The sequence below is a fragment of the Artibeus jamaicensis genome, unplaced genomic scaffold (assembly GCF_021234435.1).
Source record: "Artibeus jamaicensis isolate MK-2021 breed Jamaican fruit bat unplaced genomic scaffold, CSHL_Jam_final scaffold_537, whole genome shotgun sequence".
Lineage (NCBI taxonomy): Eukaryota > Metazoa > Chordata > Mammalia > Chiroptera > Phyllostomidae > Artibeus > Artibeus jamaicensis.
The window spans coordinates 43,339,893-43,352,957 of NW_026522047.1; the positions used below are offsets into that span (position 1 = coordinate 43,339,893).

The 13,065-nt window shown below is 52.1% G+C and overlaps 1 protein-coding gene across 4 annotated transcripts; it reads right to left on the reverse strand.

The window, feature by feature from the left end:
* Positions 1 to 1,489: 1,489 nt before the first annotated feature.
* KHSRP (KH-type splicing regulatory protein) lies at positions 1,490 to 13,022 on the reverse strand. Of its 4 annotated transcripts, none has more exons than XM_037165271.2 (21): positions 12,652 to 13,022; positions 10,920 to 11,016; positions 10,000 to 10,038; positions 9,631 to 9,670; positions 8,712 to 8,761; positions 8,363 to 8,434; positions 7,498 to 7,555; positions 7,089 to 7,263; positions 6,804 to 6,902; positions 6,330 to 6,428; positions 6,129 to 6,231; positions 5,383 to 5,483; positions 5,145 to 5,289; positions 4,904 to 5,064; positions 4,697 to 4,806; positions 4,503 to 4,601; positions 4,264 to 4,352; positions 3,966 to 4,166; positions 3,796 to 3,873; positions 3,350 to 3,510; positions 1,490 to 2,323 (listed from the first exon to the last, which is right to left on the reverse strand). In XM_037165271.2, exons 1-21 carry the CDS (start codon positions 12,883 to 12,885, stop codon positions 2,315 to 2,317), a joined length of 2,220 nt encoding a protein of 739 aa, XP_037021166.1. In that variant the 5' UTR covers positions 12,886 to 13,022; the 3' UTR covers positions 1,490 to 2,314. The 4 variants fall into 4 exon arrangements, with proteins under 4 accessions (XP_037021166.1, XP_053514514.1, XP_037021164.1 ...); XM_053658539.1 differs by having other exon boundaries at positions 1,490 to 3,510; positions 12,652 to 12,744; positions 12,866 to 12,932; XM_037165269.2 differs by having other exon boundaries at positions 1,490 to 3,510.
* Between the last annotated feature and the right edge of the window lie 43 nt (positions 13,023 to 13,065).

Sequence of the window (13,065 nt, forward strand, 5' to 3'; positions counted from 1 at the left end):
CGCAAACTTGTTTGCTCCTTTTCATTGGGGTGGAGGGCAGTAACACAGCTGTGACAAAGAAATGACCCCTCTCAATCTTTATAGCAGTTCCAGAAACATTTTTTGCTAAGTTCTGCTCTGTCATTGAAAGTCTGCAGTGAGAGCGCAGAGGGCTGACTCTTCACCCAAGCACCAGCAGAGGGCTCAGAGGGGTGCAGTGCCTGGGAGATACAGCGTGTATGCATGGAGCCTATGCTTCCAAGCTGTCCATGTGACCCCAGAGCAACAGTATCCCCCTTCCTGGCCCACTGTGCGTGCCACATTGTGGGCCCCTGGGGGCCATCAATGAACACTCCCACAGGGACAAGTTCCTAAGAAACGTGGAAGGTCACAGGGCTGTGAACAGCCCCACCTAGAGGCAACACTATTACTGTCACCTACTGGGTACTGCCATTTAAGCCTCTGGACCCAGGCATCCATATTTTCTGATGGTGAAACCAGATTTTTTTAAAAAAATATTTTATTTATTTATTTTTCGAGAGAGGGGAAGGGAAGGAGAAAGAGTGGGAGAGGAATACCAATGTATGGTTGCCTCTCGTGTGTTCCCTGCCGGGAACTGGCCTGCAACCCAGGCATGTGCCCTGACGGGGAATCGAACTGTGATGCTCTGGTTCGCAGGCCTGCGCTCAATCCACTGAGCTACGCCAGCCAGGGCTAAAACCAGATTTTTAAGTGTTAGTATTCAACTATAAATCCAAACGGAACACTCCTGCTACACAGTATGCCTCAGGATGACTGCCCCTATGCTGGGCAGTTCAAGTGGCTCCTTAGTTTACTCTCCCATTTCCTGTCCTCACCCTTGGGAGGCCATGGACTGCCACCAAGCACTTAGCTGGTACCATCACTTTGGCCAGGATAGGTTTCCAACTCAGAGCTCTCTAATGAGAACAAGTAGCAAGGCCAGGATGACTCCTGTGAGGCAGGGCTGAGTTTGCTGTGGTGGTAGGGTGCATCCATGGGAACGCCTGTCCCTGGGGATCATCCTGGGTGCTTTGCTCCCCAAGTTGCCAGAGGGAAGAACAGGGTGGGGGGAGAACTGCACCACAGGCATGTAGTTTGCTTCTCCCTCCCCAAACAAAATCAGAGGGCAGTCTTTGGGGGAGGGGGGCAGCTGGTACTGCGGTCTCATAGGCCAAGCCTGTTCCTCTACAAACACAATTGCATCCAGCACACAGTTTTAGACAAAAAAGCTCTTTATTTAACAAAAAAAAAAAGGGGGGGGGGAACGGGAAGAAAAGTCATAGGAAAGTACAACGTGCCTGCAGAAAACTATTTTCTCTTATAATTTTGTTCTCTTAAAAAAAAAAAAAAAAAGAAAAACACAACACAAAGCTTGTAATTTCCAATCACCATTATCAGGCTCTTACAACATCTATAAAGAACATACATCTGCTTCAAAACTCTACAAGGGCAGGTGGGGAACAGAGAGACGGCACCCAGCAGACATGGGGAGGTTTTGTTATCATTTATTTGTGAAGTTAAAAACGAGCGATAAAAAGTAAAAACTGCCATACAATTTTTTTGTTCTCAATTTGTTTGCAGTTTCAATGTCCTCTTGAACAGATGAAACATGACAGACCAGTCCTGGGAGAGAGGACGCGGGAAGGAGGGGCTGCGGGAAGCCGAGCTCGGGCAGAGGGAGGAGCGAGAGGAGCAGAGAGGCAGAGGGGCTCAACTGATGCAAGGGGGTGGGGTGGGGGGTGGTTTCCTGCAATATCAACACCTGGTCCAAGGAATGTTCCAACTCTAACTAAAAAAAAAGAAATAGCAAGATTGACTTTTTTTCCTTTTTAGAAGTTTATTTTAAAAACATGAAGAGGGCCAAGAGTGGTAGAGAGAAAATGAATTACTTTCCCTTGAAAGAAGCAGTTTCAGGAAGGGTGGGTATAGAGATTTATATATATATATATATAATCTTATAGGTCTTGTTTCACTTCGTGTTTATTTAAAAAAAATTTTTTTTGGCAGAGACTTAGTTCTCACTATCTTCTATGTCTGGCTCAACATTAAGGACCCCAAATTTAAAAGAAAAAAAAAAAAAGCATGTGAGACACAAAAAGCGAGAGAGCGAGAGCCAGCACTGCCCTCCAAGCCGCCACTCAGAGAGGGCTCCCCACACCCTTACGGCAGCCGTCGCTCTCTCACCTAACAAATGGAGGAAAGAAAAAGAAAAAAAAAAGAAAAAGAAAAGCCAAAACCAAAGAAGAAAACCCCCAAACAAAACAAATAATATTAAAAGAATTTTCACAGATGAAGAAGTTCACATTCATTCGATTCATTGAGCCTGCGGAGAGGGAAGAGATAGGAATTGGTCACTATGGGGAGGGGGAGGCAGGGGCGGGAAACTGAGGGGACTGTAAGGAGGGGGCCAGGAAGCCCCTCTTCCAAAAACGATGGCTAACAGGTATGTCTGTAACTGTCTAGTGAAGTGCTCCAGGGACTCGGCTGATGACTGGCTGATGACTGGCTCCTTGATGGAGGAGGAGGAGAAAGAGTGACACAAAGGGAAGAAGGAGAAAGCAGGGACCGCGGGAGAGAGAGAAGCGAAGTGAGGGTCAGCAGGGGAGAAAGCGGTGGCTCCCGGCGCATCACAACATGAACAATCTCAGAGATCACGGTGTCCCCACAACACCCCTGTGAGGTAGGTTGGAAGGTGGCAGCGATCATCATGCCCACTTCACAGACAAGACCGGGACACAGACACGGGCGTGAGAGCAGAGGCCAAACCCAGGTGGAGCAGAGGGGCTCCAGGGCTGGTCCCCTTGGCAGGCTCCCCACGTCCCTGCTGGAGCCAGGGCCACCCCACGCTGGGGCTGCCTGCAAACACAGTCACTTGGACACAGTCGGGGAGAAGATCGTGGGTTTAAAAACAAAACAAACAAAAGCCAAAAAAAGTAATGCAGAGGGGGAAAAATATCCATTTTCTTCCCAAGTGGCCAGATTTTGAGTTAGCAGCCAGGTTGGTGACCGTTTCAGTGGCTGGTCTGCCCCCCACCCCCAGGACTATCCACCAGTTCAACAGTTCCACCTTTTATCTGTCTCGCACTCGCCCCCAGCATCACGACAGCATTACACAGGAACAAGCGAGCCGGCGGAGGGAGGCCTCTTCTTTAACCTCTGGACCCAGCGCACACTTCCCCTGGCTCATGGGGACTCTTGGAGACCTCCGGCCACACGGCCCCCGCTGCAGGCATCAAGGACACACCCCGCAGGGGAAGGGATTTCCGGCGCTACCCACTAAGGCAGGATGAACGGTGGCTGGGGGTTGGAAGGAAAAAGGAGGAGGAGGAGGGTGGCAATTCCCACTTGCCTGCTGCTGTCCCTGCTGTGTGGGTGGAGGCTGGGGGCCGCCAGGACCTGGGGTCTGTCCGTAGTAAGCGGCTTGCTGTCGGTAGTATTCAGCCCAGGCAGCACTGTAGTCTGGCTGGGAGCCTGGGGGTGCTCCTGGACCCCCTCCAGTGGCCACTTGAGCTGTTGGGAGGAGAGGGTAAGTGGGGCTGGCAAGAGTGGGCCTGGCCCTGCCTCACCTCAAGGTCCACTAGCTCAAGCTGGTTTTTAAAAAAATTATATAGTTGACATACAATATTGTATTAGTTTCAGGTGTCCCACAGTGATTTTCCATTTAAATTCCTTACAATATAATCACTATACTAATACCCATGCAACCACACAAGTCATCATAATGATGACGACATTCCCTGTGCTGCACTTTCATCCCTGTTACTATTTTTTTCTTTTTCTTTTTGTATAACTCACCCTGCTTCTTGTAGTACTCCTCCCAGGCCTTTGTGTAGTCCTGCTGTGGGGGAGCTCCAGGTTGCTGGGGCTGCTGACCTGCAGAAGGCAGGCACCAAGGTAAGAGGACACAGCTGGCCTCCTCTGCTCCTCTGGCTCACTTGAGCCCATGCAGTGGCCCACTCACTCACCAATCTTTTTGTAATACTCTTCCCAGGCCTTTGTGTAGTCTGACTGGCCAGCAGGCGGGGGCTGAGGCGGCTCACCCTGGGCAGGTGGAGCTGCGGGGGCAGGGGCAGGACCAGGCACAGGGCCTGGGGGCTGCTGGTAGTAGTGTGAGTAGTAGGCGGCCCAGGCTGCGTTGGGGTCTGCGGCGGCTGCAGCAGCTTTATCTGCAAGAAGAAAGCAATGCAGGCTTAGAGCTGACACGGAAAACCAGTCCCATTCCCAGACCCTGTGCTGCCCCATCAAATGGGTAGCCTTACTTACTCGGGTCATGAGGAGCAGGTGGTTGCCACTGGGGGTAGGTATTGCCCCATCCCTGGGGTGGGTACTGGTGAGGAGGGGGGCCCCCGGCACTGCAGGAGAAAGAGGGGGAACACGTAAGTCCAGGCTGCTCTGCTGCAGGGATAAAGATGGCTAGTAGAAAGGGGACCCAGGGAAGGGTGTGAGAAAACTAACAATGCATAGGACCCAGGCCGTGATACAAAGTCCCCCAAATTCAACACCTATAGCATCTTGTAAAAGACGGTGTCTGTGAAACAGAGGGCTGGGCTGGATCATGTTTGGGTCCCGAACCATTGCTTCTGAAAGATGACGCAGGACCCCTTGGTGGTGAATGGAAATGGAAACAGGGCCTGTCACTCTTCTTGCCAGCATACAAAACCCAATGTCCCAAATCCCAGGCAGCTGAAATACTCACTGAGGGGGAGCCCCTGGTGGCCCCTGGTTGAAGGGCCCAGGATTGAAGGGCCCCATGGGGCCAGCAGGGCCTGGTCCCCCTGGGCCGGGTCCAACTGGGCAGAGGGGACCCTGGAGGAAGAAATGGCACAAGGTTAGCAGGTAAGAGACAGAAGCTGGAGCCATGCCCAGGCCCCCAGAGCCCTCCATGATCCCTCCAGGAGCCCACCTCAATCTTCTCCTCAATGAGCTGCTTGGCATGGTCAATTTGCTGGGGTGAGCCACGGATAATGAACAGTTTGAAGTTGGGGTCCCCGTTTGGTGGCAGCTGCCGGGATATCTCTACAAAGGCGCCTGTCTGCTGGTTTATGGCTTTCACATTCTCGCCACCTGAGGGGGACACAGGCAGTGAGGGGAGGGTGGGAGGAGAGAGTGAGTGAGGGATGAAGGGTAGGGAGAGGCCTACTCACCTCGGCCTATGACTAGCCCACACTTGTGAGTGGGGATGGAGAAGGTCATCTCCCCACCAGGTGGGCCCCAGTTGCCTTGGCCCCTTCCTCGGCCACGGCCTCCTGGGGGCATGCCAGGACCTCCTGGAGGGCCTGGGGGACCGCTCTGCAAGACAGAGAGGATGGAGAATGAATAGAGGAAGCCAGACCTGTCCCCTCTGCCCCCACCAGCTCTTCTCACCTACCCCATGCCACCTACCCTAAGGCTCTGGAGGAGGTCATTGATAATCCGAGCTGCGTGCTCACACCGGTCTGGGGGCCCCATTATGTGAGCTATCTTCTCAGGACCCGTCCCATCATCTGAGGCCAGCACCCAGAGAACAGAGACACAGATTTAAAAGAGAAGCACAACTCCAAAACACTGCCTCCTCAGGACAGCACCATGCCAAGCTGGGTGCCTGAAACAACTCAGACTTAGGGCCACTCGCCACACTCCACGTACTCAGGAGTGAGAAATGAGGCAAGCAGGCCCCATGTCCCCAGAGAAGAAAACCAACCAACTTAGAAGGAAGGCGGCTGAGGCTTCTTTCTGCAATTGGAACCCCTAGAACTGATGCATGCAATTTATAGAACTGAAAACAACAAATCTCTGAAAAGCAAGAGGTCCATCCTCCCCACAGACGTGCCCTCAAGAGACTCCCACAAGCTCTGCAGGTGCCCAGAGTTGGGATAGTAGTCTGATCAGCCCAGGGTGCCCAAGTTATCTAGGCTGCCCTGTCGGGATGGGCCACTGGCTGCAGAGAGGGAAGACATAAATTCAACAGGAGAGGAAAACACGGAAAGTCTCCCCGTCACCAAGTGTCTCACAGGGCTGTCCCACAAAAGAGAGAGAAAAGATCTAGGAGTAACAAGGCACCACGAAGAGGCTCAGCATGCTAACCATGGTGCCAAGCTGTCTGCAGTAGACCCTCAGGGTGATCTTAAGAGGACACGACTTGGCCTGACCTTGTTTAAACTGGATCCGCACACCGGCATCATTCTGGATCTTTTTGATCATCTCTCCACTCCGGCCGATGACCACGCCAACAGAATGCCTAGGCACTGGCACCTGAGGGAGGAAGGAAGAGCCAGCTTTTGCTGTCTACTGGATATAAACAGCCCCTCACACAAACAGCCCTCCATCTTCTCGGGGAGGCCTGCACTCACATCAATGCCTCCACCAATCCGGGATCCATACTCATTCCGGTCCCCAAAGCCACCCTGGTCACGCTCCCGGAGGATGTCCATCACCATCTCACAGGCTTGCTGCAAAAACACAGAGCATGGTGCACACGGTAAGTTCTGCTGCCCTACTGCGACCCCAGCCTCCCACAAACCAAGGGGTCACAGGTCTAAGCTAAGGACCAACACACAGGTGCTGAGCTCTGTTACCTGCCACCCTAAGAGGCAGGCATGGCCAGCACCTCTATTTTCCAGATGAGAAAACAAAGTATCAGACTTAGGCTACTTGCTCACGTACAAACAACCGGGAGGGAGAGTTCAACACAAGAACACAAACCCTGGGCCAACTTCAAAGCCAGAGCTCTGGGAAACCTCTCCGCTTCCATCCAAACCTCCAGCCAGCCTACCAGATTTCTCTTACATCTCTAGAAACCACCACCACCTGCAAGGTGTGCTCACCTGCACTTTGTAAGGATCCCCAATGATCCGAAGGGGCTTGTCCACATTTGTATTCTGGGAACCATCTTGAATTAAAATCATCTTTACTCCAGCTCGTTCCTTTAAAACCAACATTGACTGTCAGTGCAGAACTTTCTGGAAACTAGTGCACTTGGGGGCAGGGTCCATGATCAAGAAGGGTAAAAGGCTGGCAAAGCAGCTGGTGTGTGTGTGTATACATCAGACACAGAAAGGACACTGTCTTGGGATGAAAGGAAATTTCTGTCCTCTGCTCCACCCTCTCACCTGTAGCTGCTTAATGGTCTCCCCGCCTTTGCCGATGACCAGGCCAGCCTTCCCTGCAGGGATCATAATCTCCTGCACCGTGCCATTCTGGCCCCCGTTGGCATTGTCATGGAACTGCCCTGGGGGGCCCCCACGACCACGAGAGACGATGTCATCCAACATCATCTTTGCTTTCCTGGGAAGGGAAGGAATGGGGTGCTGTCACCTGAAAAAGTACTGGCCTGGAGACCCCCCCCAACTCAAAGCAAAGATATCTTCAACATATGGGTCTGACAGATGATGAGGAAGATGAGTATTACAGTTCCTGGGACTGGGGTGCAGGGACATGGTGTGTCACCCACAACTTTCAAAGGGATCTAGAGGACTTCTGCACACTCCCATCACAATGACAGGCCCAGTGAGCACTTACTGGACAGATTCTGGGGCTCCTGTCAAGGACACACTGCGCTCAGGGAGGCCACCACTGTCTGGAGAGAAGAGGAGATAGGGTCAGTGCCTTTCTAGGCCTGCAGACCCTGGAAAGGCCTTTACTGGAGATGAGGAAACTTCCAGAACAACAAATGGACACTTCTGCCACCATTCAGCAGCTTGAGAAATCAATTTACCTCCCCAAAGACCTGGGAGGCTGCATTAGGCAAGGCCGAGGTCAGGAAGCTTAAAGTCCAATATGGGAAGCAGAACTTTTAGAGAATAACATGAAAACTTTCAGAGAATAAGAGCAAGGAGAAACAGATTACGGAAGGTCGAAACCCTGGGCCATTCTCACCACCACTGACAACCACGTGCGCACCCTTTAGTTAACAGTCTCCACTCTGCTAGAGCAAGGCCTCAGAAACTCCCGAAAAGCAGACTCCTACAGAGGAGCAGGCAGACATGCAATTCAAATCCAGGCCTGTTCTCAACACTTTTCTTTCTAATGTACCTTCCTGCTTCCCATATTCCTGTCCGGTTTTTATTAGGCATTTAGTTCAGGGGGCAACCTAACATAATGGTTCAAAGCAGACCTGGAATAAGGGTCCTTGTTTTCAATTCTAGATCTTCCCTCTCAGCCTTCCCCCCACCTATAAAATGAAAGAAAATCACAGCTACATCTTAAGGTGCTGTTTAGTGGAGACACTGCACTGAGCCTGGTACACAGAAGGCACTCAATAAACAAACACTAGCACATTTCATATTCCATGTCTACCGGTCAAGTTAAAAGTGAGATCACTAAAGTGCAGAGAGCCAAGCCCCAGCCCAGCATTCATTCTGGCATGAATATGGCTCACTCATACCTGGAGAGATCTGGACTTTGCAGCCTGAATCCTGTTGGATTTTGTTAATCTGTTCTCCTCCTCTGCCAATGACTAGGTGGAAAAGAAGAAAAGCAGAGTTGATGGAAGGAAGGATCCAGCAATGAGTACACAAAGAAGTAGGGGTTTCAGGCCATATGAATATTCAAAGAGGGCAGGAGCCATTCCAAGAGCTCCACCATTCTTTCCGCCCAGAAAGAACAGGTAAGAGCAGAATAGGGGAGGCCCTTTCAGACCAAAGGCTTCTGGGCTGGCATGGGCTCCCAGGACACTGTCCCAGGGGGTGGGGTAGGTATAATGGGCACCCCAGACCACAGTGACCCACACTCACTTAGCCCCACCATGCCATCTGGAACCCTGTACTCTTCTGTCATTGAAGTCCTGCAAAGAGAGACAATGAAGGTCTCAAATAGGAAAGAAGCAGAGGGTCTCCCTGGAGAAAAGGAGCCTTGCCCCAATGCTTCTAGCCTCTGACCCTACTTCCTATGATGGGATCAAAGCCCCACAGGCCCAAACGGAATCTAACAGCATGAGGCTGGGGCTCCCTCACCCTATAGTAGGTCACTCCACCTCTGGAGGTTCATTTCCCCTCCTGGGCTACAAGAGGCTGGCTCTAGGCAGAGTGGCCCTTGGACCAGCGCTGTCTCTGACTTAGGGAGAGACTGTGCACTTAAATACTTTCACAGCAATGTAATTAAGTCACATCTTACATGTGTTGACTTAAAAATTTGTTTTTACCTTTTTCATTTAAATTTCCTAGCTCCCCCACAACAGGCCTAAATTTATACCCCCCCCCCCAACAATATGGTCGGTCCTTCACAAAACATTCTGTCAAGTTCACTAAAGTCATTTGCGGTGGGGGCAGCAAAAAGGAAAGGCCTCCCTACCCCAGGCTCCACTAGCTCTCAGGGAACAAACACGTCCAGAGGACGCATAAGAAAACCACACTTTTCTAGAAAGAAAGATGCCTGTGCTTTTGGAGTGTCCCCACCTCAACAAAGGAAGCTCCAGGGCGCAGAGACCACCCTTTTGTCATTACCAAAAAAGTGTTACAACCCTCTCCCTCCAGCTCTGAAGACAGGTAAGTACAGAGACGAAGTCAGTGCCCTCTATCTCTCTGTTTGCTCTCTGATGGAAGAACCCTAAATGGTGTGGAAACCCCGGACAGGGCTCTTCTCCCTCAGTCAGTAAGAAGCACCAGAGAGAGCTGACAGACAGAAAAATGACATATTCTCCAAATCACAACTTACCTGGGGGGAGGATGAATAGGTCCAAGTTGAGAACTGATGGCTGCAGAGAGAAAATCCACAGGAAAGATTGGCCTGGCTTCTCTCTGGAACTCTGAACACCAGTGGCCCCAGGTGCTCCTGCCTCCATGGTGGCAACTAGCACCATTACAGTCTAAGCCCTACTGAGCACTGGTGCACAGTGGGCCCTCTCACAATAGCACAGGCAGCACGTATTTCTACCTCAATTTCCAGGGGCTATGGGAACCCCACAGGTCATAAACACCTGCAGCCTCCATAAAGGACAGGTGCTCAGTGCTCCTAGCTCCCAAATCCTAACAACATTCCAAGATCCTAAAGCTGCCCTCTACCTGTGTCACCCAATGGACTTACAGTCTCCTTGAGAAGCCAGTTTCTTGCTCTCTGGTTGGTCTGTGAAAGAGACAGGATGTCAGATGCAGCACCCGCCCACAGCTGCCTCAAATCTGATGCCAGTGCCACACATCCTGGCAAAAAATCCCCCTTCTACTACCCCCCAACATCAGAGCCAATACAGGAAAGTAGCAGAGACCAACTCTTAAATGAGGCCAGACCTCACCAATCCTGCTGCCACCACCAAGAGTGAAAAAGCCCTTTATAACGGGGGAACAATGATGGTGGTTTCTGAATCCTTCCAGCTCAAGACTGGACCTGCCTTGGGCAGCAGGGTCCTGGTTGAAAGATCAATCAGATGACCCCCCACAAAGTGAGAGACCACCCAACTGATCATTTTAAAGATTTTATTTATTTATTTTTAGAGAGAGGGGAAGGAGAAAGAGAGGGTGAGAAACATCAATGTGTGGTTGCCTCTTCCATGCCTCCTACTAGGGACCTGGTCCACAACCCAGGCATGCACCCTGACTGGGAATCGAACCCGCAACCTTCTGATTTGCAGGCCCTTTCTCAATCCAGTGAGCTACACCAGCCAGGGCCCAACTGATCATTTTAGCTACTGTGGGTAATGCCGCATGCTGCAGGCCCAGCCAAACTTTACTTTCAGGGGGCCTCAATAAAGGTACCAGCATTTCCCCAGACTACCAGAAGGGGAGGAACAATCTTGAGAACTTACAACTTGGATCTAGCCACAGTCAATCTGCTCTCCTCTCAGCCACCTGATACCTCAGGACGGTGGCTCAACAAAAAGAATGAACAAAGCTGGGATTGCTGAGGTTTTAAAAGACCGAATGGCAGCAGGCTCCCCCCCACTCTGAACCACATTCAAACAAAGGCACCTCACTCTCTACCCCTGGCCCTTCCTCCCAGCAGGTAGTTACCTCCATCTTCCAACTGCCTCTTTTGGCCCCCAAAACCAAAATCAGGAGTGCTGTTATTCACTGTTGTAGCAGCGTCGCCTCCAATTTTGGCTGCGATCTAGAGATGAAGTTGTAAACAGAATAGAATTAGCATCAAAAACCACCTTCCATGGGGCTCAGATAACTTGTTTTCTGGTCTTGCTGTTTGGCCTGGGGGTCAGCATTTCCAATTTAGGAAATAGCTATTAGTTAAGATATTCTAAAAAGAATTTTCACCTAAAAATTTAAAGTTCAAGAATTATCCAGGAATTTCAAAACTTCTTTTCTCGACTAGATTTGGGCTTAAATTGTTTGTGGCAGACCGTAACCCACACTAACTTGTCCTAGGGATAAAAGGAACAGAAGAAACTCAGTGCCACAGAGGGTCCACAGGTCATCTCCACAAGGAAGGGCTGCAGAGAATCAGAAAGTGTGACTGTAGCCTAGTTCTACTAGGATGCTGAGGGGTATTACCTCCCTCACCCTCAGAATCTTTGTATTTGTGAAACAAATTCAGGATAGTTTTTGCTTCAAGGCATCTGAAACCTTCATTTGAGAAAAACAAAAGACCCTTTTGGAACATATGTTACAATTTAGCCACACGAAGAGCAACTTCAAATAAACCCCAATCCAACAAACTTATTAACACCAGAGGCTGTTTGTGGAATTATTACAAATTCTCCAAAGAAACAAAAACCAAGAACTATGGATGTATCTTTCCACCTCTCTCATTTTAAGACTTGGAGCCAAAGCTCTTGGTCTGCCCAGATGGGGCCTAATCCCACCCCAACAGATAGCACCAACTCCACCAACGATAGCTGCTTGTCAGTCAAGACAATTTGGTGGGCAAGCAGATGAAGTGCACATAAGAACACAATTCCACTCGAGGTGAGAAAGCACAAATCATAAATGGGCGGAGGAGGATGTTCAACCTAACGGGACCTCCCACCCTGCCCTGAGGCATTGGAACTACCCAGATCAGGCTGGGGGCTGCTTCCGGAAAAGGGGCCAAAGTCACCCCATTCTAAGGACCTCCTCTCCTCCAGGTTCTGGGGAGGTCAATCCCATCAGCATGTGACACCTCCAAGCAGTTATCAAGACTCAAGAAACTGTGGTGGTACCCTCCCCTCTTTCCCAGAAAAATAGAGACCACGCTTTCAAGCTGCTAGTAGCATCAAACAGAATCCACACCTACGCCCACCGTCTCCATTTCGTTTAAGTGCTTGGCTACTTTGGCAGCAAAAGGATTCCCTTTCTATACTCAAGAGGAAGGACTTGTTTCCCCCCAAGTCCATTCTTTCTGGGGAGTGGGTTGAAACGGGACTGGGTTGGGGGCAAACAGAGCTCTGTGCCCTGATGGAGAGATGAGAGCAAAGTAAGGCACATCCCGGGAAAGTGGACCCTTTCCTTCCAGGACACTGGAGCACGCCTGCGCTGTACTAAAGCGGGGCGTCCCCCAGAGTAAGAGGTCGCACTCCGGAGCCCCTGCACACCCAGGGACCGCTCCAGGGAATTCCCCGGACGCCCCCTCCCCGTGCAGGAAGTCACCCATGGGGCAACCGCATTCGAAGCACCTGGGGCGGCCCAGGCCCCAGTCTACTGCCCCACGTGAACCCACGGCGGCCCCGGCAACCCCTCACCCGCGACCCCGCGCGCGCGCGCACGTGACCCCGCCCCCTCCCCCGCCCGCCCCTCAGGCCCGCGGCCTCCTCACCTGGCGGGCCCGCTGCACAGCGTCGGCGAAGGCGTCCTTGCGAATTCCTGGGCCGCCCCCGCCGGGGGTCTGCGAAGAGGCCCCGGCAGACCCCCCGCCCGGGCCCCCGCCGCCCCGGTCCCCCGCGCCTGGCGGGCCCGGTGGAGGGCCTCCCCCGGCGCCCCCAGAACCCCCGCCCCCGCCGGCGGTCGGCGGCGGCCCGGGCGGGGGTCCTCCCGTGCTGTAGTCCGACATGGCGCGGCGGGGCCGGACCTGGCGCGGAAGCTGAAGCTGAGAAGGAGGAGGCGGCGGCGGCGGCGGCGGCTCAACGCGGGAACAAGGCCTCGCTCCACACGGCCGCGGAGCACTCTGGGAACCCAGCGGCAGGGAAGACGACGAGGGGAATGAGGGACGCCCCCTCCCGCCGCCGTGACG

Coding starts and splice junctions, on each gene's coding strand:
- KHSRP (XM_037165269.2), bottom strand. CDS start 12,885: ATGTCGGACTACAGCACGGGAGGACCCCCGCCCGGGCCGCCGCCGACC. Junction 6,429..6,803: donor GGGATCCTTACAAAGTGCAG/GTGAGCACACCT, acceptor GTGTTTTTGCAG/CAAGCCTGTGAGATGGTGAT. Junction 4,602..4,696: donor CCACCAGGGGCTCCCCCTCA/GTGAGTATTTCA, acceptor TTCACCACCAAG/GGGTCCTGCGTCATCTTTCA.